Raw genomic sequence first — 20,087 nt, 5'->3', positions numbered from 1 at the left:
AGTGAAACGAAAAATATGTTGTATGCTTGTCTTGTTTCAAGCCCTTTGTCTATTAGATTTTGTAAATAGTTCAACTGCAGTTCATGGTTCGCCATCTTCACTTGTGGGTATTGGCAAAGGCAGTCGTAGACAGTTACTTGAATGTAATCTCAAAGAATCAATTTTAGCTTCAATAAAGTTTAATTCATTTATTCATTATTATTTAATTAAATATTAATTACTTCGTTGAAACCAGTCCAAACCGGTTAAGCACTACCAAAAATGAAAAAAAAAATTGGAAAGTGTCTGGTGGTGCCAAATCATTTCTTGTTAACCTTTTTTTTTCAATCGATTTTTTAATCAAAATTGTCATTCAAAATATTTGCTTTGATTTATTTGCCAAATACGGTTTAATGAAAATAAAAATTTCACCATCTCATTCACACACCCACACACACACACTATTTACATATGTACGAGTACTTGTGGGCTGGACATCTCTCAACAACCTTATCTTAATTAGTAAAAGTTCAGATTTATTGGAAGACAAACAGACACCCTTCTGAGCCGCCGCATATGGGGGCCTATTCAACTAGTTTTCGTTCAAATCACCTCCACCTCAAGTGCCCGTGTATAACTTTCCACTCTATTATGACTTATGATAAATTACTTAACAGTGTTTTCTCTGTTATCACACCAATAATTTGAAGCGTTTTCGGAAAGTTCCATTCGATACACTGAGCGAAATGACAGCTCAACATAGTGATGAAAGTGACTCTTCACATTTAAAGCGGGTTCCTATGAAAAATGAAAAATAACACACTCATATATCCATATTAGACAGTAGCCTCTCTGCCCCAAAGACACTAAGTTGTATCTCCCTCTACCTTTGTGCTTTCAAGTTCTATCAAAATGATCCCTGGACTAATGAATCATTTCGAAAAATTTTCCAAGCTTATTTTCGAGAAATGTTTTGAAATTCTTCGAAATGTTGCCATTTAAAAAAAAAATAAATAAGATAAAAAATAAAAATTCTCAAACAAGTATACAACACGATCCACCCGACCGGCTGCGTGTTTTCCGTGTATACAATTATTATTTTTTTTCATAATTTATTAAAATTATTTACACTTCGCATTCCACGAAGATCGCAATCGTAACGCAAACTTTGACGTATGTAGATCATAATGGACAGTGATAAATTAAGTTGTTTCGATAGCCTGAGTGCCGCTGCCAACTTTTGAGTGATTTCCGTTAAGTTGGACACTCGCCTTCGCATGCGATTTCGTCGCCAGAGATGTGGGTGTGTGTGTACATACTATTTATTTGTTGTAATAAAAGCAAAAACATACATATGAGGGGCCGTTTAAAGGCACGTGCTCTCATTTCTTTTAATGAGACGCTATTCAGTCCGAATCCATGTGTCTCTCTTGGGGTTATGAAGTAAACAAAAATATTTTGATTTTAGCGACAATAACTCAATCGAAGGCAATTAAAATTCCTGTAATTCAAGCGATCGCTAATCAATTGTAATAAATTAAAACTACACGAACTTTGAGTGGCCAATCGTTAAACATACACAGGCCTATTCAGATATACATATATTTATATGAGGGCATCTACTTGATATCTGCAACTCGGTGCTTCGAAAGTTAAGTAGAATTTTAGAATCACATATGTATGTTCTCACGCGTGAAGAAGCAGAGTAACGAACCAAACAGGAAGCTTCATGAGTGATTTCTTATGAAGATCTTGAGAACTTCACACTCAACTTCAAAATTGTAGGCACTCACATGTGCCTCAGATAACTGCACACGTTTTCCAACATTTCTCACACCCATGCTGGAGGCGCTTAGCATCAGACATAAACGCACAGCCAACATTTCCACTGTTATGAAAAATAGAAATTTATGGTCCTAAAGAATCGTTGGTGCGTGGAGACAGCGCACAGACTCATCAACCACATCGCCTTGTCGTCGAGAGAGAGCGCACACATTTCCATTAATAATCACGCACATAAATATATGCCGATATTCCACTATGTGGATATATGGCGGCGGGTAAATTTCCACCATTATTAGAGATAATGCAATCAAATAATTATTGTAGGGCGTTAACCCAATTTAGCTTTTATGACCAATCTCAAAGCCACTGAAAGGTAAATAAACACACTTCTACTCGTACTCGTATGTTGCTAAGACACCTGCGGGAACATCGAGCGATGAGCAATTGTTGCCGGTCACTACTGATAGTTTTGAACACCTGAAAAATTTCGACGGAATTGTCATGCGTTAACCAGGTGGCAACTGACGCCTCAATGAAGATAAGCACCGAAACACATTTTCTATTTTTTTTTTTATCCACTTTGTTGTCTGATTAGGCATAAGAAAACGCTTGGAACCTGTTGGTGTGACGCATCCGCCTTCGGTAGTTCTATGGTCCATTGGGAGATGTGGATTTTGGAATTTACGGAATTTAAATTCTTGGCTGTTTCTGCTTCTTGAATGAGCTTTCTTCAAATTGTTTTATGGGCTTGTAGTCCTGATTAATTTAATTGTTTAGTTTTAACTTAAATATGTCAGCGTTATTTGAAGAAGACACTGAGTAACATTAAATGTTGAGGAACTCTTTCCTGTCTTGTTCCATTTCCACCATGCTGGACATGTCTCCTCAGTTAGGAACCTCTTGAGCAATTCCACATAACTGTGTTGTAATTCATTGGTTCCACAGTGGTTACAACGAAACAGAGCTCGCCTAGAATTTCACCACCTCTGAGTGAATCGGAATCTTTCTAAGCTAGGAACTCTTCAGGCACAGAGATGTCTATAATAATAGTTGAGAGATTGAATAGGGTAAATTGGGAATCGAAAATTATTTTTATAATACTTATTTCAGCTTACCTTTCAAAAGAAACCTTTGGGATGACACTTCGAGTGGGCAATTAGAGAACATACAATGAAATGGCGAAGTCCCTTAGCAAACGCGGTATTTGCCAAAGGAAGTATGAATAGATATTGTTTTTGGATGGCTTGGAAAGGTTGCTTAAGTATTTAACTATAAATCGGTGGAGTGTGTGTTCCACTTCCTCGCGAAGTCAAATCGGGAATTCTATAAAAGTTCATTTAGAACTACAATCATCAAACGACTCTATCTCAGGACCTCTCTGGCACAGCTCCTCATAAAATCCACATTTTGGAGCAAGTTTGTAGAATAGTGTCAATAGAAAAACGTTGTGAAGTTCGGCCAAACATATTGCTGAGGTGTGAACGGCAATTATAATTACAGAGCCACAAACACACAGCAATATTCCCATTATCTGATGATCATAAATTACTCGGCGTTGCTATTGTAATGTTGATGTGACTAATATGCTTCGTGATATCACAATCAATCAAAATCAATTCGATTGGAAAACAAAATTCGGCAATATGCGAATGTTGTGTTTATAACGGCCTGTAAAACAAACGGTAATGCAATTGGGCTGTTTTCAAACTCCTGCAAAAGAGAAACACACGAGAACAGTGTGTTCTTCCTACAGACAACAAACTCGCTTAATTGCACCGCCATAAAACAAAAGCAAATAACTTTACAATCGAGCATTTCGCAGAAACTCAAACAAATAAAACACCAAACCCATCAACGAAAATACTAACAAGCTATTGAACTTAATTTTGAAAATGAAAAACAAAAAAAAAACATTGAAATAAATCAAGGAAGCATAACACTGGCACTGCCAAGTGGGTATCATTTAACGGTAATGATGAAATTATGGACTCAACACAATTGCGTTGTTTATTTGGATTTCGTTAATATTTTGGGTTTGTACGCTTCTTCTTCTTTCTAACTGTTGTATATACATACATACATATGTAAGTGGGCATCTGAAGTGGCTTTAAGCTTTTGTGGTCAGCTGACTCACTCCATTTCGGCAGTCGTGCTGATAGAAAACTATGAATGCGATAATGTCATTTGTCACCTGAGTGTTGCTATTTTTTTCTTTCCTTATTCGCTTTCGCTAATTCGTGGCTAATTTCAAGCAAAACAAGAACGAAAATAATAATAATAAAAAAAGCTTTGTGGCATCACACACTCATACATGGTATACAGACAACCAATGTACCTGCATTCTATCAAATGGGCCAATTTGACTGACACTGATGATGTGATTCTTCAGCAGCCGCGCTCACTGATAACGGTAGAAAACTTAATGAAACCACTGATTGGAACAAGCCGATAAAAAGCGTGTCTGATTCTTGCAAAAAAGGAAATGAAATGAAAGATCTAAAAATAACATCATTATATAAGTGTCATCTTTTTATACACACATATTTACAAACATACACGAGTACCTAGCAGAAACGCACTGTCTTTCCTAGAAAAATGTCCGCTCAAGTTTCAAGACTCGACCTATGCTCTTATTCACGCCAGAATCAAAAAATTTGTTTTTTTTTTTGCAAAAAGTTGGCGGCAACAGTTTTTTACTTATCTAAATTGCAATCAGCGGTCTCAACAGTGATTTCCCATCAATTGCGTCGCACGCTTTAAAATTTCCCAAAAAAAAAAGAGTCGAAAATTTTCAAGTGAATTTTGGATGGGCGCTGTAGTTGTTTCAGTTCAAAATCATTATTGTAGTTAGTATAATTAAATATCATTACAGTTAGTTTGGTTGAGATTAAGGTCGGATCTATTTAACTATGCTTCCAAGTCTTTACCTTCTCACCATAATTAAGTTTTATGATCTTTTAAACTTTCTTTTTCTGAGAGAATCTAATATTTTAATCCCATTTTAGGTTAGTTCTGATATCATTGAATATTTTGCTTGATTCTGGAGATAGTTATCTGCTTTTAACAGTCTTCACTGAAGAATGTATGTCATATCTCAGTAAAATTCAGCAAAAATTTCAAGTTTCAGAACAACCGAAGATACAAATTCGTGTCGAGTCATCTAAACCTATACTTTCCCGAGGTATTCGTTCGATATGCTGAATTTTTTTCGTTTTGTTCTACGAAATTGAGATCCCAAAAGTTTCAAAAAACCAAATCAAAGCTACAAAATGGAGGTTGGGACTGTAGGTCTCTCCTCTGTATTAAATTTCGTCTCGAATATTTATAATTCCATTGGTAGTATACTCTACATCTTGTCTTCTTGACTGGCGTAGACACCGCTTACGCGGTTATAGCCGAGTCCAAAACAGCGCGCCACGCATCTCTCTTTCTGGCAGTTTGGCGCCAATTGGTTATTCCAAGCGAAGCCAGGTCCCTCTCCACCTGGTCCTTCCATCGGAGTGGAGGTCTCCCTCTTCCTCTGCTTCCACCAGCGGGTACTGCATCGCATACTTTCAGAGCTGGAGCACCTTCATCCATTCGAACAACATGTCCTAGCCAGCGTAGCCGCTGTTTTATTCGCTGGACTATGTCTATGTCGTCGAATAACACATACAGCTCATCGTTCCATCGTCTGCGGATTCGCCGTTGCCAATTCTTAAGGGACCATAAATCTTCCGCAAAACCTTTCTCTCGAAAACTCCTAGTACCGTCTCATCGGATGTTGACATCGTCCACGCTTCTGCACCGTAAAGTAGGACAGGAATGATGAGAGACTTGTAGAGTTTGGTTTTGGTTCGCCGAGAGAGGACTTTACTTTTCAATTGCCTACTCAGTCCATAGTAGCACCTGTTGGCAAGAGTGATTCTGCGTTGGATTTCAAGGCTGACATTGTTATTGCTGTTAATGCTGGTTCCTAGGTAGACGAAATTATCTACAACTTCAAAGTTATGACTGTCAACAGTGACGTGGGAGCCAAGACGCGAATGCGCTGACTGTTTGTTTGACGACAGGAGATATTTCGTCTTGTCCTCGTTCACCACCAGACCCATACGTTTCGCTTCCTTATCCAGTCTGGAGAAAGCAGAACTAACGGCGCGGGTGTTGTTTCCAATGATATCGATATCATCGGCGTACGCCAGTAGCTGTACACTCTTATAGAAGATTGTACCTTCTCTGTTTAGCTCTGCAGCTCGTATTATTTTCTCCAGCATCAGGTTAAAGAAATCACACGAGAGTGAGTCACCTTGTCTGAAACCTCGTCTGGTATCGAACGGCTCGGAGAGGTCCTTCCCGATCCTGACGGAGCTTTTGGTGTTGCTCAACGTCAGCTTACACAGCCGTATTAGTTTTGCGGGGATACCAAATTCAGACATCGCGGCATAAAGGCAGCTCCTTTTCGTGCTGTCGAAAGCAGCTTTAAAGGCGACAAAGAGATGGTGTGTGTCGATCCTATTTTCACGGGTCTTCTCCAAAATTTGGCGCATGGTGAATATCTGGTCCGTTGTTGATTTTCCAGGTCTAAAGCCACACTGATAAGGTCCAATCAGTTTGTTGACGGTGGGCTTTAGTCTTTCACACAATACGCTCGACAGAACCTTATACGCGATGTTGAGGAGGCTTATCCCACGGTAATTGTCGCAAATTGTGGGGTCTCCCTTTTTGTGTATTGGGCAGAGTACACTGAGATTCCAATCGTCAGGCATGCTTTCTTCCGACCATATTCTGCAAAGAAGCTGATGCAAGCACCTTACCCGCCGTATTTGAACAGCTCAGCCGGTAATCCATCGGCACCCGCCGCCTTATTGTTCTTCAAGCGGGTAATTGCTATTCGAATTTCTTCACGGTCGGGCAATGGAACATCTGCTCCATCGTCGTCGATTGGGGAATCGGGTTCGCCATCTCCTGGTGTTGTACTTTCACTGCCATTCAGCAGGCTGGAGAAGTGTTCCCTCCACAAACTCAGTATACTCTGGACATCAATAACTAGATCACCTCTGGGGGTCCTACAGGAGTGCGCCCCGGTCTTGAAACCTTCAGTTAGTCGCCGGATCTTTTCGTAAAATTTTCGAGCATTACCCCTGTCGGCCAGCTTGTCAAGCTCTTCATACTCACGCATTTCGGCCTCTTTCTTTTTTTGTCTGCAAATGCGTCTCGCTTCCCTCTTCAGCTATCGGTATCTTTCCCATCCCGCTCGTGTTGCGGTCGATCGCAACATTGCGAGGTAGGCAGTCTGTTTTCTCTCCACTGCGAGACGACAATCCTCATCATACCAGCTGTTTTTTTGACTTTTCCGAAAACCAATGGTTTCGGTTGCAGCTGTACGTAAGGAGTTTGATATGCCGTCCCACAGCTCCCTTATACCGAGATGATGATGATGAGTGCTCTCAGAGAGCAGCTGATGAGTGCTCTCAGAGAGCAGGAGTGCAAGTCGAGTAGAAAATCGTTCGGCTGTCGGTTGTGATTGCAGCTTCTCGATGTCGAACCTTCCTTGTGTTTGTTGACGTGTACGCTTTTCTACACAGAGGCGGGTGCGTATCTTAGCTGCTACAAGATAGTGGTCCGAGTCGATGTTAGGACCACGAAGCGTACGCACATCAAAAACATCCATCTATCACAACATGATCGATCTGTTTGCGAGTGATTCGATCCGGGGACAGCCAATTAGCTTGATGGATTTTCTTATGCTGGAATCTTGTACTACAGACGACCATATTTCGGGCCCCGGCGAAGTCGATCAGCCTTAGACCGTTTGGTGATGTTTCGTCATGGAGGCTGAATTTTCCGACTGTTGTGCCAAAGACACCTTCTTTACCCACCCTAGCGTTGAAATCGCCAAGCACGATTTTGACATCGTGGCGGGGGCAGCGCTCATAGGTACGTTCTAGGCGCTCATAGAAGGTATCTTTGATCACTTCATCCTTCTCTTCCGTCGGGGCGTGGGCGCAAATCAGCGATATGTTGAAGAACCTCGCTTTGATGCGGATTGTGGCTAGACGTTCATCCACCGGAGTGAATGCCAGGACTCGACGACGGAGTCTCTCTCCCACCACGAACCCCACACCGAATTTTCGCTCCTTTATATGGCCGCTGTAGTAGATGTCACAAGGACCCACCTTCTTCCGTCCTTGTCCCGTCCATCGCATTTCTTGGATTGCGGTGATGTCAGCCTTTACTCTTACGAGGACATCAACCAGCTGGGCAGAGGCACCTTCCCAATTAAGGGTCCGGACATTCCAGGTGCATGCCCTTATTTCGTAGTCCTTTAAACGTTTGCAGTGGTCGTCATCAAAATTGGGGTCTCTCATCCGAGGCTGGTCTCTCATCGGGTTTCGCCTTCTCACTTTAGCTCGCCTCCAAACGGATGTCTGTTGGCTACCCAGAGGATACTTGGTCTAAGACCGGAAGTCGTGAGCTGCTTGAGCCACATGTAAAAGAATCGTTCCTGGCCACTCCCAAGTGAATGACAGTCAGAAACTTTCCTCTCTTACGTGAACTTCTACATATGACTCCATCCTCCGTATACTCTACATAATGGTGGCAAATCCCCAACTCTTGCGTTCATGCCAATCGCCGTCGGCATTTACAACTCAGACAACCCGGTGATTGCGTCCGAAAGTATGATGAATCATAAATAAAGCAATTATCCCACGTATTTAAAATTATTTATTGCGACCGGGTAACTGTTGTTTAGTTTGGACCTTCCATTAAGAGGTTTCACTATCATTTTCACACTACTTCCAGCATATATTTACCAACTTACAGACACACATAGGTGTCTTTCAGATTGCACCGATATTTATGATGTGCTCTCATCGTGTCTATGAAAAATATACGTGTTCGCATAGATAAAGAAATGGATATCTGTGTGTTTATCGACTTCATAACTTAATGTGTCAATCTGTGTATATACATAGGTATGTATGTATGTACATACGCACAGATATCTTACATATAGATACATGTTATTGCACACTTGAACCTTGTGAAGGCCGCAAATTAAATCGCTCTCATGTCTATATATTCGTATTTGAATTTTTGCATGTATCTTCCGTTGATGGGTGGGTGTATGTGTCGTATCTCGATAATAATTTTGACTCTTCCTGCCAAACCGAATTTATCGACGTTTGAGATTAGAATCGAAACATGTTATATAAAAACATATAAGTATATATGTATATATGTATGTATATGGATGAATGTGCCCGATTGTATTGGCTAGCGCTACAGACGAACGGACTTTATAACATTTTGTTGACAAACTAATCAGAAAATTGCCCCGCCACTCGAAGCTGTTGGCTACCAGTTTTCATAAAGAGATTTATAGCCTATAACCCGATTTAAATTTATAACGGTAATGCGCCATTGTAATATCTAACTAAAAATTAATACACACGCTCACATACACACATGCAGAGCAAATCCGGAGTCTTAATGCTTGGGATTACCAAATGGCTTGATATGAATGATTATCGTTAATCTGTAGCTATTATACTATATCGAGTCTTTAAGCGCTGCGTGACCACTAAAACGCCATGGCACCATTGATACTGTTTGCGAAAGCTTCGCCTGCCATATCGCCGTAACTCGGTCATAAAATAAATTGCGCTGAGAGTTGTTGTTGCCTTTTAAACATTATTCTTTTTTCTTGTGGTTCTTCTTTCTTTTCAGTCTCCTCGAGTCGATAACTTGATAGATCAATGAAATGAGGTTTACGAAATGAATCGTGTGACACCTTATATGTGCAAGGCACTGTTGATGACGACTGAGAGGGTCTATAAATGAAACATTATTTGAAAAGATAATTGATTTGATTAAAGTTAAAAATTTGAAAATGGAGACCGGAAGTCCAACTAATCAGCTGACTGTCTGGTATTTTACACCAATCGAAGCCCTTTGACAATCAAGTTTTTTCTGGTTCTCCTATGATCTCTTTCAGAACCATACCTTCCTACATACTGTTTTCCATACAATTATCGGTATAACTAAACACAGATGTATGTGTTTCTTGTTGGACTTATACTATATAGTTTCTCGGAAAAATATTAATTTGTTCGAGATTATTAAGAATTTATTGTTATTGTTTATAAACGTCAAAGTACATTTAGTAATAATATAATAACAGGACACACTTCAAATATAAAAAAAAAACAAGTTTTAATATTGTTTTTCAACTCAAACCAACAACAAATTATACAACCATGCATACTAACTACGTTCTTAATTGAGTTTAGCATTTTGAGGAAGATATTCCGGCTAAAAAAGCTGAATGCTGAATACTAGCCGAAGCAATAATATAATAATAGTCATCTTCGACGTATTCCTCGCCTAGCTTATGAAGGCAATATATCAAAAGCAAGTGCTTTTCTGAAGCCACGAATGGATTTGCGATAGTCAATGTTAATAGAAATTCCAAATTCAAGGTTATCCCAAAAGCTATAGTAAAATCATCTTCTACAAATTAAACCACATGTTTTTTTCGGAGAATGGCTTAATTTTCTTATCTTTAGTTGGATTTCGCTAATAACATGGCCCACCAACAAGTACATGCATGCATGCGTGTTACATAAGAATCCAAAAAATTTATGTAAATAAACAGAAAATACCGAAATGAGTGTTTTGCGAAAACATCCTGCATTGATAAAATACCGCAATAGCACGGGATCTTCGCGTGTGGCCAAACTCATATCAATAAACACGCATCAGACAACTGATGTGTCTTTTTTAATGAAAAAATAAATAGGAGTGTCGGCCGCCGCTTGCTTATCCACTTATAATTGTACGAAAGCGCAAATGCACACACACACACACTCAAATTATTGTATTTGCATAGGTGTGTGCGCGCAACGGTTAACATTAGAGTGGGTCGTTCCGATGAAGCTAAACTCTTCACTCTCTTTATTTTAAGTTCTCCGAAATGTTCTTTATTTTCACCTCAATGGATCAGTGAAGCTTCCAAACCTTTTTTACAAATCCAAAGAAGCTGAATAATTTAAAATTGAACACACATATAAATGCCGACATACTTTGCTATATATTCTTTGTATATGGTATTAAATTATAATATGATTACAATAAAAATCGAATGTACTGCGCTTTTCGGAAAAGTCAACTTATTATATTATTGTGTATAGATAAAAAACGTTATTTTTGCCTCCTCTGTCACATCAGATCTACACAAACTCGGCTCACTTAAGTATGGACCACTTGAACTGTTCGCGCGCCGATTGCAACACCTGTAAATGCACGAGATTTTAATATAAAATTTATTTGTTTAAAATTGTTTACTGAAAATATATATAATATGTAATATTAAACAATTAAATACATGTGTAGTAAGTAAAGAAAAGTAAAATTTTCTTGAATTTATTGCATTTATTTAATATTGGCATAAAGTATGTAACAATATTAACAACAACAGAGAAGCACTTCTAAATTGCAATAAAATGTTTCCGCTTTAGCAGCTGTTTTCGGCAGTTATCATAAAGAAAAGGTAGAAAGTAGTGAATAAATTAATTTTAAAACAGAGGTAAAATATATTCATTTTGTAAAACCATTCTTTCTAAAGTACTGTTGAGGAAAATGTAGCAAAATATTACACAAATTGTGGCAAACATTAAAAAGCATACAAACATCAACCGAATGAATAAAAATTAAATAATATACACTTTAACGTTTAGCACATTTTTTATTTGTATAAACTTTCCAATTTGCTAAAAGGTAAGATTCCAATGTGAGTACATTTGCACCTGTTTTGAGTTTATATAAATGTACATAATACTTAAGCGCTTATTACTGAGGGGAGTTCACTTGAATGTTTGGCATTCATTACTAGGCACTTACAATTCCAATTAAATTATAATTAATAATTACAAATAAAAAATTTGCTTAGCAAATATTTCGTGTAGATAACAGTTAATTTCGAGATTTTTAAAATACATTTACGTAAAGAACCAAAAGGGAAAAGTCGAAAATCTACGTAAATGCGCTTCGAGCGTATTTTTGCTTTAGCAATAAGGCATCTATACGATAAATGCGTCATACTACCAAAATAGTCCATTGATTTTATTAGTTACCTGCGCGACGGTTTGTTCGGCGATGGGAATGTCATCATTGCGCAAATCAACACGTTTAATTACTGACATTGGATCCGCGTCCAGGATAACTCTATGAAAATAAAACAAAGCAGTTTTTAAACATGCACACACAAATGTATATCCGATATTCAAACATACCCGCCGTCACAGATCTCATCGAATGCCAGCATGATTATCTCGAGATTATCCAAAACCAAACGCTTTTCTACATTCTTCTTCAGTATCAAGTTTATCGTGTCATATAGGCAATTCAATACGGACAGTAAGATCAACTCATTCTCGTATGCACTACCCATTACGTAGAAAAACAAATCAACATTACTTTTGTAGACGCAGGTGAGACCATCCAACATAATGATTTCTGTATTGGATCGATGTGTTTTACTGAAAAGGTTCTTTTCGAACACCTTCTGGTCCTTCACTGTGGGCAACACATTCTTGTCGTAGTACTTGGCCAATATGCGGTTGCCATCATTGTCCATAATGCACATGCCTTTGATTAAGTTAAGTGTGGGCTCCTATTATGAGAAAATGTTTATTTATCACCTTATTTTGCAACAATTTAAAAAAATTTACCATCATAAAACCTTCCATTGTAAGTTGATTATTTTCGTCGGCAGTCTGATATCTGACAGTTTACATTACACGTCAACCGCTCACAGGGTTGCAAGCGTCTGGAAAGTGTTTTTCATATTTTATAAAATAATTAAAATTTAAGAATTCTTTCTGATTCCTAAGTAAATTGGGAAAATTAAATAAGGTAATCTTATTTATCAAATACTATTTAATAATTTTTTAAATAAACTTAAAACATACCAGCAATAGCAATTTTGTGACATGGGTACATTTGCGTTTAATGCGTTTAGCGGCATCTATTGGCTTAAAAGTAAATGTGTATTGCGCCACCTATTGGAGAGGAATGTATTAATTCACCATTGGCAATGAACTGCATATTCACGAATTCACATTGCCCGGCATCATTGCCACATCCTATAGAGTTGGAGGAAATGTGTCATTCACAATAGTGAGTGACAGGTAAAATTCAAAATTTTGGAAAAGAATTCCAACATTTTCATTTCTAATCAGCAATCAACCATATATTTCGTATTAACATATTGTCTATTACCACATAGATAGCCATATATTTTATATGAAATGGATGTTGTACATAAAGTGGACCAGGCAACAGTCACCGAGACGCCAAAGGCCAAGCGTCGATCAAGAGAGAAATTAGCGAAGATCATCGAAGATGCTGTTGCAGGCAATGACGACCTTAGCAATGGGGGTGTGGCTAAAAAGGGTAATAAGATGCATCTGAAACAGAAGGTAGTCCTATTATCGGAAGAAAACCAAAATCTGAGCAAAAGTATTAATGCAAAAAACGCGGAGATAACAGATTTAAAGCGTTCAGTCCAATCACTCAATGAAGTGCTCAACTCAGTTCCCATCGACGAGTTGCGTTGCAATTCCTCCATAGCGAGCACCAAATTATTGGAGTTAAGCAAGAAGAATCGCTTACTACGAGCCGAACTCGAGACCAACAAAAACCGAGTTAACAAAAAAGAGTTGCAAATACAAAAGTTGGAGCGTGACATAAAGCATCTCGAGGATAAGTTACACAAAGGAGTCACCGAAACGCCAAAGGTGTACAGTTATTTATATGCCTCTTAATTACCACAAATATTCATTCGTTTCTTTCAGGATCCATCGGATGAGCTGCGTGTTAAATTAAACGCCATACAACAGAAACTATTCGAGACACGCAATAAAAACACCGAATTACAAAACCAACTGAAGCTCGCACAAAAGTGTCTGCAACAGGAAATTGGAGAGAACTTCAACTTGGCAACAATGGCTTCGCAGTCGCAGAACTCCAACTGGCGTGGGCGTGCTCAGCAAATCATACACCTGCAGCAGAAGGTGCACGAATTGAAAGATCGTCTAGAAATTATAGATAGACAGTACGCGGAGGGTAGTCCCATCACCTTTGCCGCAGAAGACAACACGCATCTTGAGATCGGTACCTCAAACACCGCAAAAAGTGGCGCACGTTCGGCGGGTGGTCACGTGGAAGCAAATGTTGTGTCGAATGTAAGCGCCACCTCCTTCGATCGCTACAACACAGTCGTGCGTAAAACCGAGATATTGCATCGGGCCAAAGTCGAAGGTCTGGAGAAAGAAATCGCTTCTCTTAAGGCACAACTGGAAGAGCAACGAGGCAAAGTGCTGGCACTCAAAGTGCGCAACAAAACGCTCAACGACGAAGTCTTGAAGTACAAAGTAAAAGCGAGCTCACTGGAAGAGCAAACCGATTACAACGGCTTGAATCTGGCGAATATGAATGAGAAAATGAATGTGCAGCGCTACCACTATGAAAGCCGCTTGGAGGAGATGGCGAGACAACTAAACGACCTGAAGCGTATACATAAGGATGGCGCCTTTCGTGAAGAGGAATTGCGACTGAAATTGGAAAACATGGACAATTTGCTTCAGAGCAAGGAAACACACATAGAGGACTTGAATCAGACAATATCGCGTTTAGAAACCGATCTGAAAGCCTTGTCTGGTGGTTTTCTCTTCTCATGTCGGGAGCTACGCAAGGTGGGCAAATACAATGTCGTTTCGTGCGTTCCGCTAAAATTGTTGTTTCTTTATTACAGGAAGAGTTCATAACTATACTAGACTCATTGGAAGCCGAGAAGAATGAGCTGCTCAAACATAATAAAACGCTCATCGAACGCAGCGAGCAGGATCGCTTGAAGAGCGACGCATTGCATGATCAGCTGGCCAAGCAGAAGGTGCGCATTTCACGCATTGAGGCGCGTACGCGTGAGCTGGAGCGGGAGCTTGAGCTGCAATCGGAGCGGAAGAAGCGCTCGCAACGCATTGCCGACTACGTGAGCAGTGTGAATTCAACGGCGTCAATGAGCACGTTCGTTTTCGAAAATACTTCGCAGAATAACTTGTCGCAAAGGGCGATTGACGAATTCACACCAGCACAGGTCTACCAGATGAAGCATGAGTAAGCAAATATTCTCAAAATGTCTCTGATAATAAAACTCTCTTCTCTCAAAATGATTAGGCTCGAATATGCACAGGAAAAATTGGCATACTTGAGTGAGAAGGTGATGCATCTGCAGGAGGAAAAGGAGAATGATGCACGCTCTTTTGCCGAGATCATCAACAGTTCCAAAGGCGTTGTGCTGGAGACCCTATTGGGCCATCGCAGTAATGCTTCCTTGTCTGTGGAGATCAGCACTGGCAAATCGGTGTAGTATATCAGTTCGTCTCGAATATTTCTCTTTATTAACCATTACTTCAACTTGAAATTACGTGAAATTTATTTCATGGTGTAAAAAATCAACAATTTGGTTCACAACTCTGTTGCAACTAAGATTCTTTCGAGATAATTCAACAGTTCCTTGTATGGATTTTATGATGCAAAAATTTTCAATACTTTGGAAAACACTCACATTAAAATTATTAATATAAACTATTTGAATAAATGAAAGAATTTTCTCCAGTTTCGATGAACTTTTTTATATTTATATTTATAAAATGATTTGCTGAATTACAGACCATTTTTATTGTATTTCATATTTTTATTTATGTTTTATTGCTATTCAATTCGTTTTAATTCATTCAACGATTGGAAAATTTTCTAGTATATGTTCGATATCGTTTCGATTTGCGAATTTTTTCGATTTTTTATTATATGATTTAATTCAGTTACATTTACTGTTATATGTTGTATGTTATATATATATTAATCGAGTGAAACGTGCATGATCTTTAGTTGAATACTTTGTGGAAAGTGAGTCTCACTGAATTTTCATTGAAAATATTTAGTTTGGTATTTAATAGTTCGTTTTCGTATTATTTTGCTTTTAGTATATATTGTTCGTTTATATATATTTTTTATATTTTTGTTCTCAGTAAGTGAACTAAACAATTTTCTAAACTTTTTTCTTGATTTTATAAATATTTTAGAGTTTTTATTAATAAATTTATATATTTGGCAATTTGAAAATATGAGGATCATATATTGAAGAAAAATTTGATATACATATCTATTATATAATACATATTTATATATGGGCATTGAAAATGTTTGTCCAAATTTAAAAGTAATTTTTTTAAAAGTTCAAAAATTCAAAACGGACTCAGGTAGTAAAAAATAATATTACCAGAAAATAGAAATGTAAAATTTAAGTAAAGAATACAAGAAAATATTGCAAGCATATGATGCTGAAAAAGAAGTTAAAAATTAGTAAAAAATTTAATTCCGCCTAAAATAAAATCAACATTTGCTAACAATTTTTGAATTATTTCTAAAATTTATTATTTATTTCACTAATAAAAATCCGTGTTTTAGGTAATTTACAAAATACTTCGTTGATCATTGATCAAACACGATAGTCCAATATTTTAAGAAAGAGCATTAACTATTTTTTAATATTTTTTATTTGTTTATGTATGTATTCAAGCAGTGATTATTTTATATATTTCTTTATATGTATGTGTGTCCGCGTGTAGTTAAGCAATATTTAAGGTTGCTGCAAATAAAAGGCACTTTAGGGATTTAATTGATAGTAATCATATCCTTTCAATGATTTTTCGTTTTTTTTTTTGCTTTAAGAATTAGTCCTATCTATAGTAAATCATGCTTTCGAAGCTATCAAAGTTTTTCATGTTCACTACGCTTTTATTAAAAAAAGAACAGCTAAATATTTGAATACTCAGTCCAATAGGCTTCACTAGAGGCATCACATGATAACCGGATATTATTATTTCGATAACCGTTATTGTTTTCGAGTATAAAAAGCAGTTGGTTTCAAATTCTATTCAAATTGTTTCGTGCCACTTTTATATTCATTGGCCAATATTTAGTTGATACTTATAGAATTATGTATGTATGATATCGTATATTGACTAATCTAAGTGTTAGAGTATCGCGTTTCAATATTGCAAATTCGTTAGAATGGCATTCATTTAAATGCTTTTCATAGTTCTATGGCTAAATGCTATTAATTATATTTCAAAACAAAGGACACTTTTCCAAAGTCCTTGTTTTTTATAAAAAGTTCAGTTTAAGAAATCTTCGAAATTCATTTCTTTTATCTTTAGTATATAAAGTTGATTGTTTCTACATTACGACCGTTTTTCGATATCTCTCGTAAACACCAAAAATGTGCGAATATAAACAAAGCAGAAATAATATAGAAATTTATACATAAATGTTGAAATTAGAATAGAGGTTTGAAATTCGTCTTCTGCACAGCGACAAAATCTGGGTTTTTCTTGCAGACTTGCACTTGAAAATCTTGTATCTTCTTAAATTTAAACTCTTTTAATATAATTACATTATTTGATGATAAAAAAACAGAAAGTTCAATATCTCTTAATTCCGAAATTCGGAGTTTTAATTTTTTCTTTCTTGTTATAACTAATACAACTGTTCAAGCATTCATTTCCGTACCTCAATGTAATTTATTATCTTTCCGACTTTTTGACCATTGCTTATATACCGTTGAGAACGACTTGAACAAAGCAAATCAATTTATTTTCCTTTCAATATTAAATTTACCTCCAAAATCGCTTTTATTTTCTTCTTTTGCAAATCAGAAAATGCAATCAACACATAAAATGGAATATTTATGAACTCCCCGTGTCAAAGTTCATCACTAATTCTCTCAGATGGCTTAAATTCAGCTATAAGCAGCCGAAGTACCAGTAATCGTTATAGTAATTTCATTTTTCGCTTTTTGCATTCGGTTTGTGATTTTTATTGAAAGATTTTTTGTTTTTATTTCTTTACTAATTAAATTTAATTACATTGTATGCCAGTATTTATTGTATTTGTTTGTGTTGTATATACGTACTATATAAATTTTATATAATATATGTATGTATGTATGGTATGTATATTTATAATATATGTAAACGCATATATCTAAGTTGTGATATAACAAACATTATCATTTGCAAATTCCTTTCAATTCAAATTCAAATCGGTTGTGTATTAACGAGTTCGTTTAATAAAAATGTTTAGTTTTGTTTTTTGTTTTTTGTTTCGTGTTTTTGCTTTTTGCTTTTTCTTTAGCATTTTGTTTGTCTTTAACAACAATAATTGCGCATTTGCGACGCTTTGCTTTTGCATTTATCCTACTACTCTCACATCGTTCGTATGCTTTAACTCCCGTTAGGAGCATTTAATTAATTATTGAATAAGTTCGGCCGAATACATCCTAGGGACACTCACACACAATGCACTTTCGCTGCTAGAAAGTGGAGCAATCCAAATGATGTACCCACACACATACAAACAAACACAAATAACTGTATATGTATATGTATGTGCTGTGTGCAAGTGAAATTCGGTTGCCGTTAGAGAAACCGAATAGAAATCAAAAGACATGATTGAAATAATAATAGAAATCAGTCTCGACTTGTGGTTGATTGCTGGGCTTTTGTGGATTTGTGGATTTCATGTCCCTAGGGCTGTGTGGCTCGTGATAATGATTATGATGGTTGTGGTGATGATGGTGGTTGTGGCTGTGGTAGTTATCATCATCGAAATTCTTCGAATGATCGGCATCATAATCATTATTGCTATCAGCTATAAATATGTTAATGAAGAATATTAATACGACTACCAAATAAAGGATACAAATTAGTATTACAACAAATTGATGATGACAACAACAATAATATAACATTCCCTATTATATAACGGCCTGTTCCACATAGTTGGCGGGCAGCATTCCGGTCTTGCCAGTACGCTCGACGCGTCCGGTCATCCAACCGGAATCGGCCGATTCCACTTCGAAGATAACATCGCCCTCACGGAAGCTCACTTCGTCGGTGTCCTGGGCCTCATAATCGTACAGTGCGCGGTAGACACGCTGGCAGGGGAGAAAAAGAAGGAAACATTTATTAACTTCAAATAATATTCTATATTTTATGGTTCTATTAGAAAACATACTATTCTATATACAATGGAAATAGTATTAGGTTACTTCTACAGGACTAATAATACAGACTATTTAATTTTTTTTTTTAAAGAAGGGAAGTATCCCTAAAGAACGTATAATTCTTCTCATTGAAACATTCTCAAAACTTAAACGAGAGAGCTATTTTACTATATTTTGATTTAACTATTTACTTTGCGAAAGCTACTTGGGTTTATTTGCTCACCTAAAATTGCGAATATAAGCTTTTTGAATTTTTGAAAAATATTTCGGTGGAAGATTTACTAATTAGATCAATGTCTCCTTTGCAAGCTTGGGAGATAATAAAAAAATAAATTCAGTTATTTATTAAGAATAAGAAAGGTTTCAGAATTTTTCATTTCATTTCGAAAGTGAGCTCTGGAAATACTCATAGTTAAATTAATTAAAAACTTCACAGTGGTAGAATATGGAATATGAGACATCTGAAAGGCTTTAAGAATGTACCGTATTACGTCTCCCATATCGAATGAGAATTTAATTAGACTGAAAATGCTTTAAAAACTCCCTCTATCTAGAAAAAAACATTGCAATGAACATTTTCTTATTCTATAATTGTTAATTAACGGTACTAAGTGGGTCGGCATATTTTGGGGAAATGTTTTCTAAAATAGATTCTTCCATCGAAAAATAACTTACCAGATTTGGCTTCGATTGCTGTTGTTGTTGCATCATTTGTTGATAATACTGTTGCTGTTGTTGTTGTTGTTGCTGTTGCTGAAGCGCACGTTGTTGCTGCTGCTGTTGTTGATGCAATAACTGTTGTTGTTGCTGCTGCTGCTGGTGATGTTGTTGTGACTGTTGTTGGTGATGCGATGCAGAGTCGCTGGCCAAGGAGCTATAAATGCCGTTAGCGGGATCAATATCAGCGATGGACCCGATCCGCTTCGGATAAGCGTTGTTCACTGCATGGCAAATAAACGAGAAAAAACGGTTTAATTTTACATGTACAGTATTAAATAGTATGACGGGACAACTTAAAGGACACAAGCGGCGCGCGTAGCAATAAACGAGACTCATGTGGAGGTATGAACTATGAAACGATTTGCTTAAGGCAGACAACGATAAACGCACAAAAAATGTTTGAAATGCTTGGAAGTCTCTTCTACACAATACAGTATACCACAAAAGTACGCACGTATCGTTATTACCGTTATTATTTACAACCATTTGTAAA

The 20,087-nt window shown here is 37.1% G+C and overlaps 3 protein-coding genes across 6 annotated transcripts in view; 1 reads left to right on the top strand and 2 right to left on the bottom strand.

The window, feature by feature from the left end:
- Positions 1–10,814: 10,814 nt before the first annotated feature.
- LOC105211305 (coatomer subunit zeta-1) lies at positions 10,815–12,636 on the bottom strand. The gene is made up of 4 exons (XM_011182658.3): positions 12,477–12,636; positions 12,039–12,418; positions 11,880–11,970; positions 10,815–11,039 (listed from the first exon to the last, which is right to left on the bottom strand). Exons 1-4 carry the CDS (start codon positions 12,492–12,494, stop codon positions 10,992–10,994), a joined length of 537 nt encoding a protein of 178 aa, XP_011180960.1. The 5' UTR covers positions 12,495–12,636; the 3' UTR covers positions 10,815–10,991.
- Positions 12,637–12,915: 279 nt separating this feature from the next.
- LOC105211316 (coiled-coil domain-containing protein 13) lies at positions 12,916–15,434 on the top strand. Its single transcript, XM_011182670.3, has 4 exons — positions 12,916–13,544; positions 13,602–14,501; positions 14,561–14,922; positions 14,983–15,434. The coding sequence occupies exons 1-4, from the start codon at positions 13,056–13,058 to the stop codon at positions 15,173–15,175; spliced, it is 1,944 nt and encodes a 647-aa protein (XP_011180972.1). The 5' UTR covers positions 12,916–13,055; the 3' UTR covers positions 15,176–15,434.
- Positions 15,435–18,493: 3,059 nt separating this feature from the next.
- Positions 18,494–20,087, bottom strand: part of Lasp_2 (LIM and SH3 domain protein Lasp) — a 42,347-nt gene continuing 40,753 nt past the window's right edge. For all 4 annotated transcript variants that reach the window (XM_029039846.2, XM_029039850.2, XM_029039863.2 and 1 more), the window contains 2 exons: positions 19,550–19,815; positions 18,494–18,805 (listed from right to left, as the gene is read on the bottom strand). In XM_029039846.2, the coding sequence (XP_028895679.1) occupies positions 18,626–18,805; positions 19,550–19,815 (446 nt within the window). In that variant the 3' untranslated portion in view covers positions 18,494–18,625. The remainder of the gene's footprint in view (positions 18,806–19,549; positions 19,816–20,087) is intronic.

Source organism: Zeugodacus cucurbitae, chromosome 4, assembly GCF_028554725.1.
Source record: "Zeugodacus cucurbitae isolate PBARC_wt_2022May chromosome 4, idZeuCucr1.2, whole genome shotgun sequence".
Lineage (NCBI taxonomy): Eukaryota > Metazoa > Arthropoda > Insecta > Diptera > Tephritidae > Zeugodacus > Zeugodacus cucurbitae.
The sequence above is the reverse complement of the archived record's forward strand: the minus strand, read 5'-3'. Positions and strand labels throughout refer to the sequence as shown.

Excerpts from the sequence above, each read along its gene's own strand:
- LOC105211305 (XM_011182658.3), bottom strand. Across the intron at positions 11,971-12,038 it reads GATGAGATCTGTGACGGCGG|AGTTATCCTGGACGCGGATC; the intron begins GTATGTTTGAAT and ends TTATTTTCATAG. Across the intron at positions 11,040-11,879 it reads CCGAACAAACCGTCGCGCAG|GTGTTGCAATCGGCGCGCGA; the intron begins GTAACTAATAAA and ends GTGCATTTACAG.
- LOC105211316 (XM_011182670.3), top strand. The coding sequence starts at position 13,056 with ATGGATGTTGTACATAAAGTGGACCAGGCAACAGTCACCGAGACGCCA. Across the intron at positions 14,502-14,560 it reads CATGTCGGGAGCTACGCAAG|GAAGAGTTCATAACTATACT; the intron begins GTGGGCAAATAC and ends TCTTTATTACAG. Across the intron at positions 14,923-14,982 it reads GTCTACCAGATGAAGCATGA|GCTCGAATATGCACAGGAAA; the intron begins GTAAGCAAATAT and ends CAAAATGATTAG.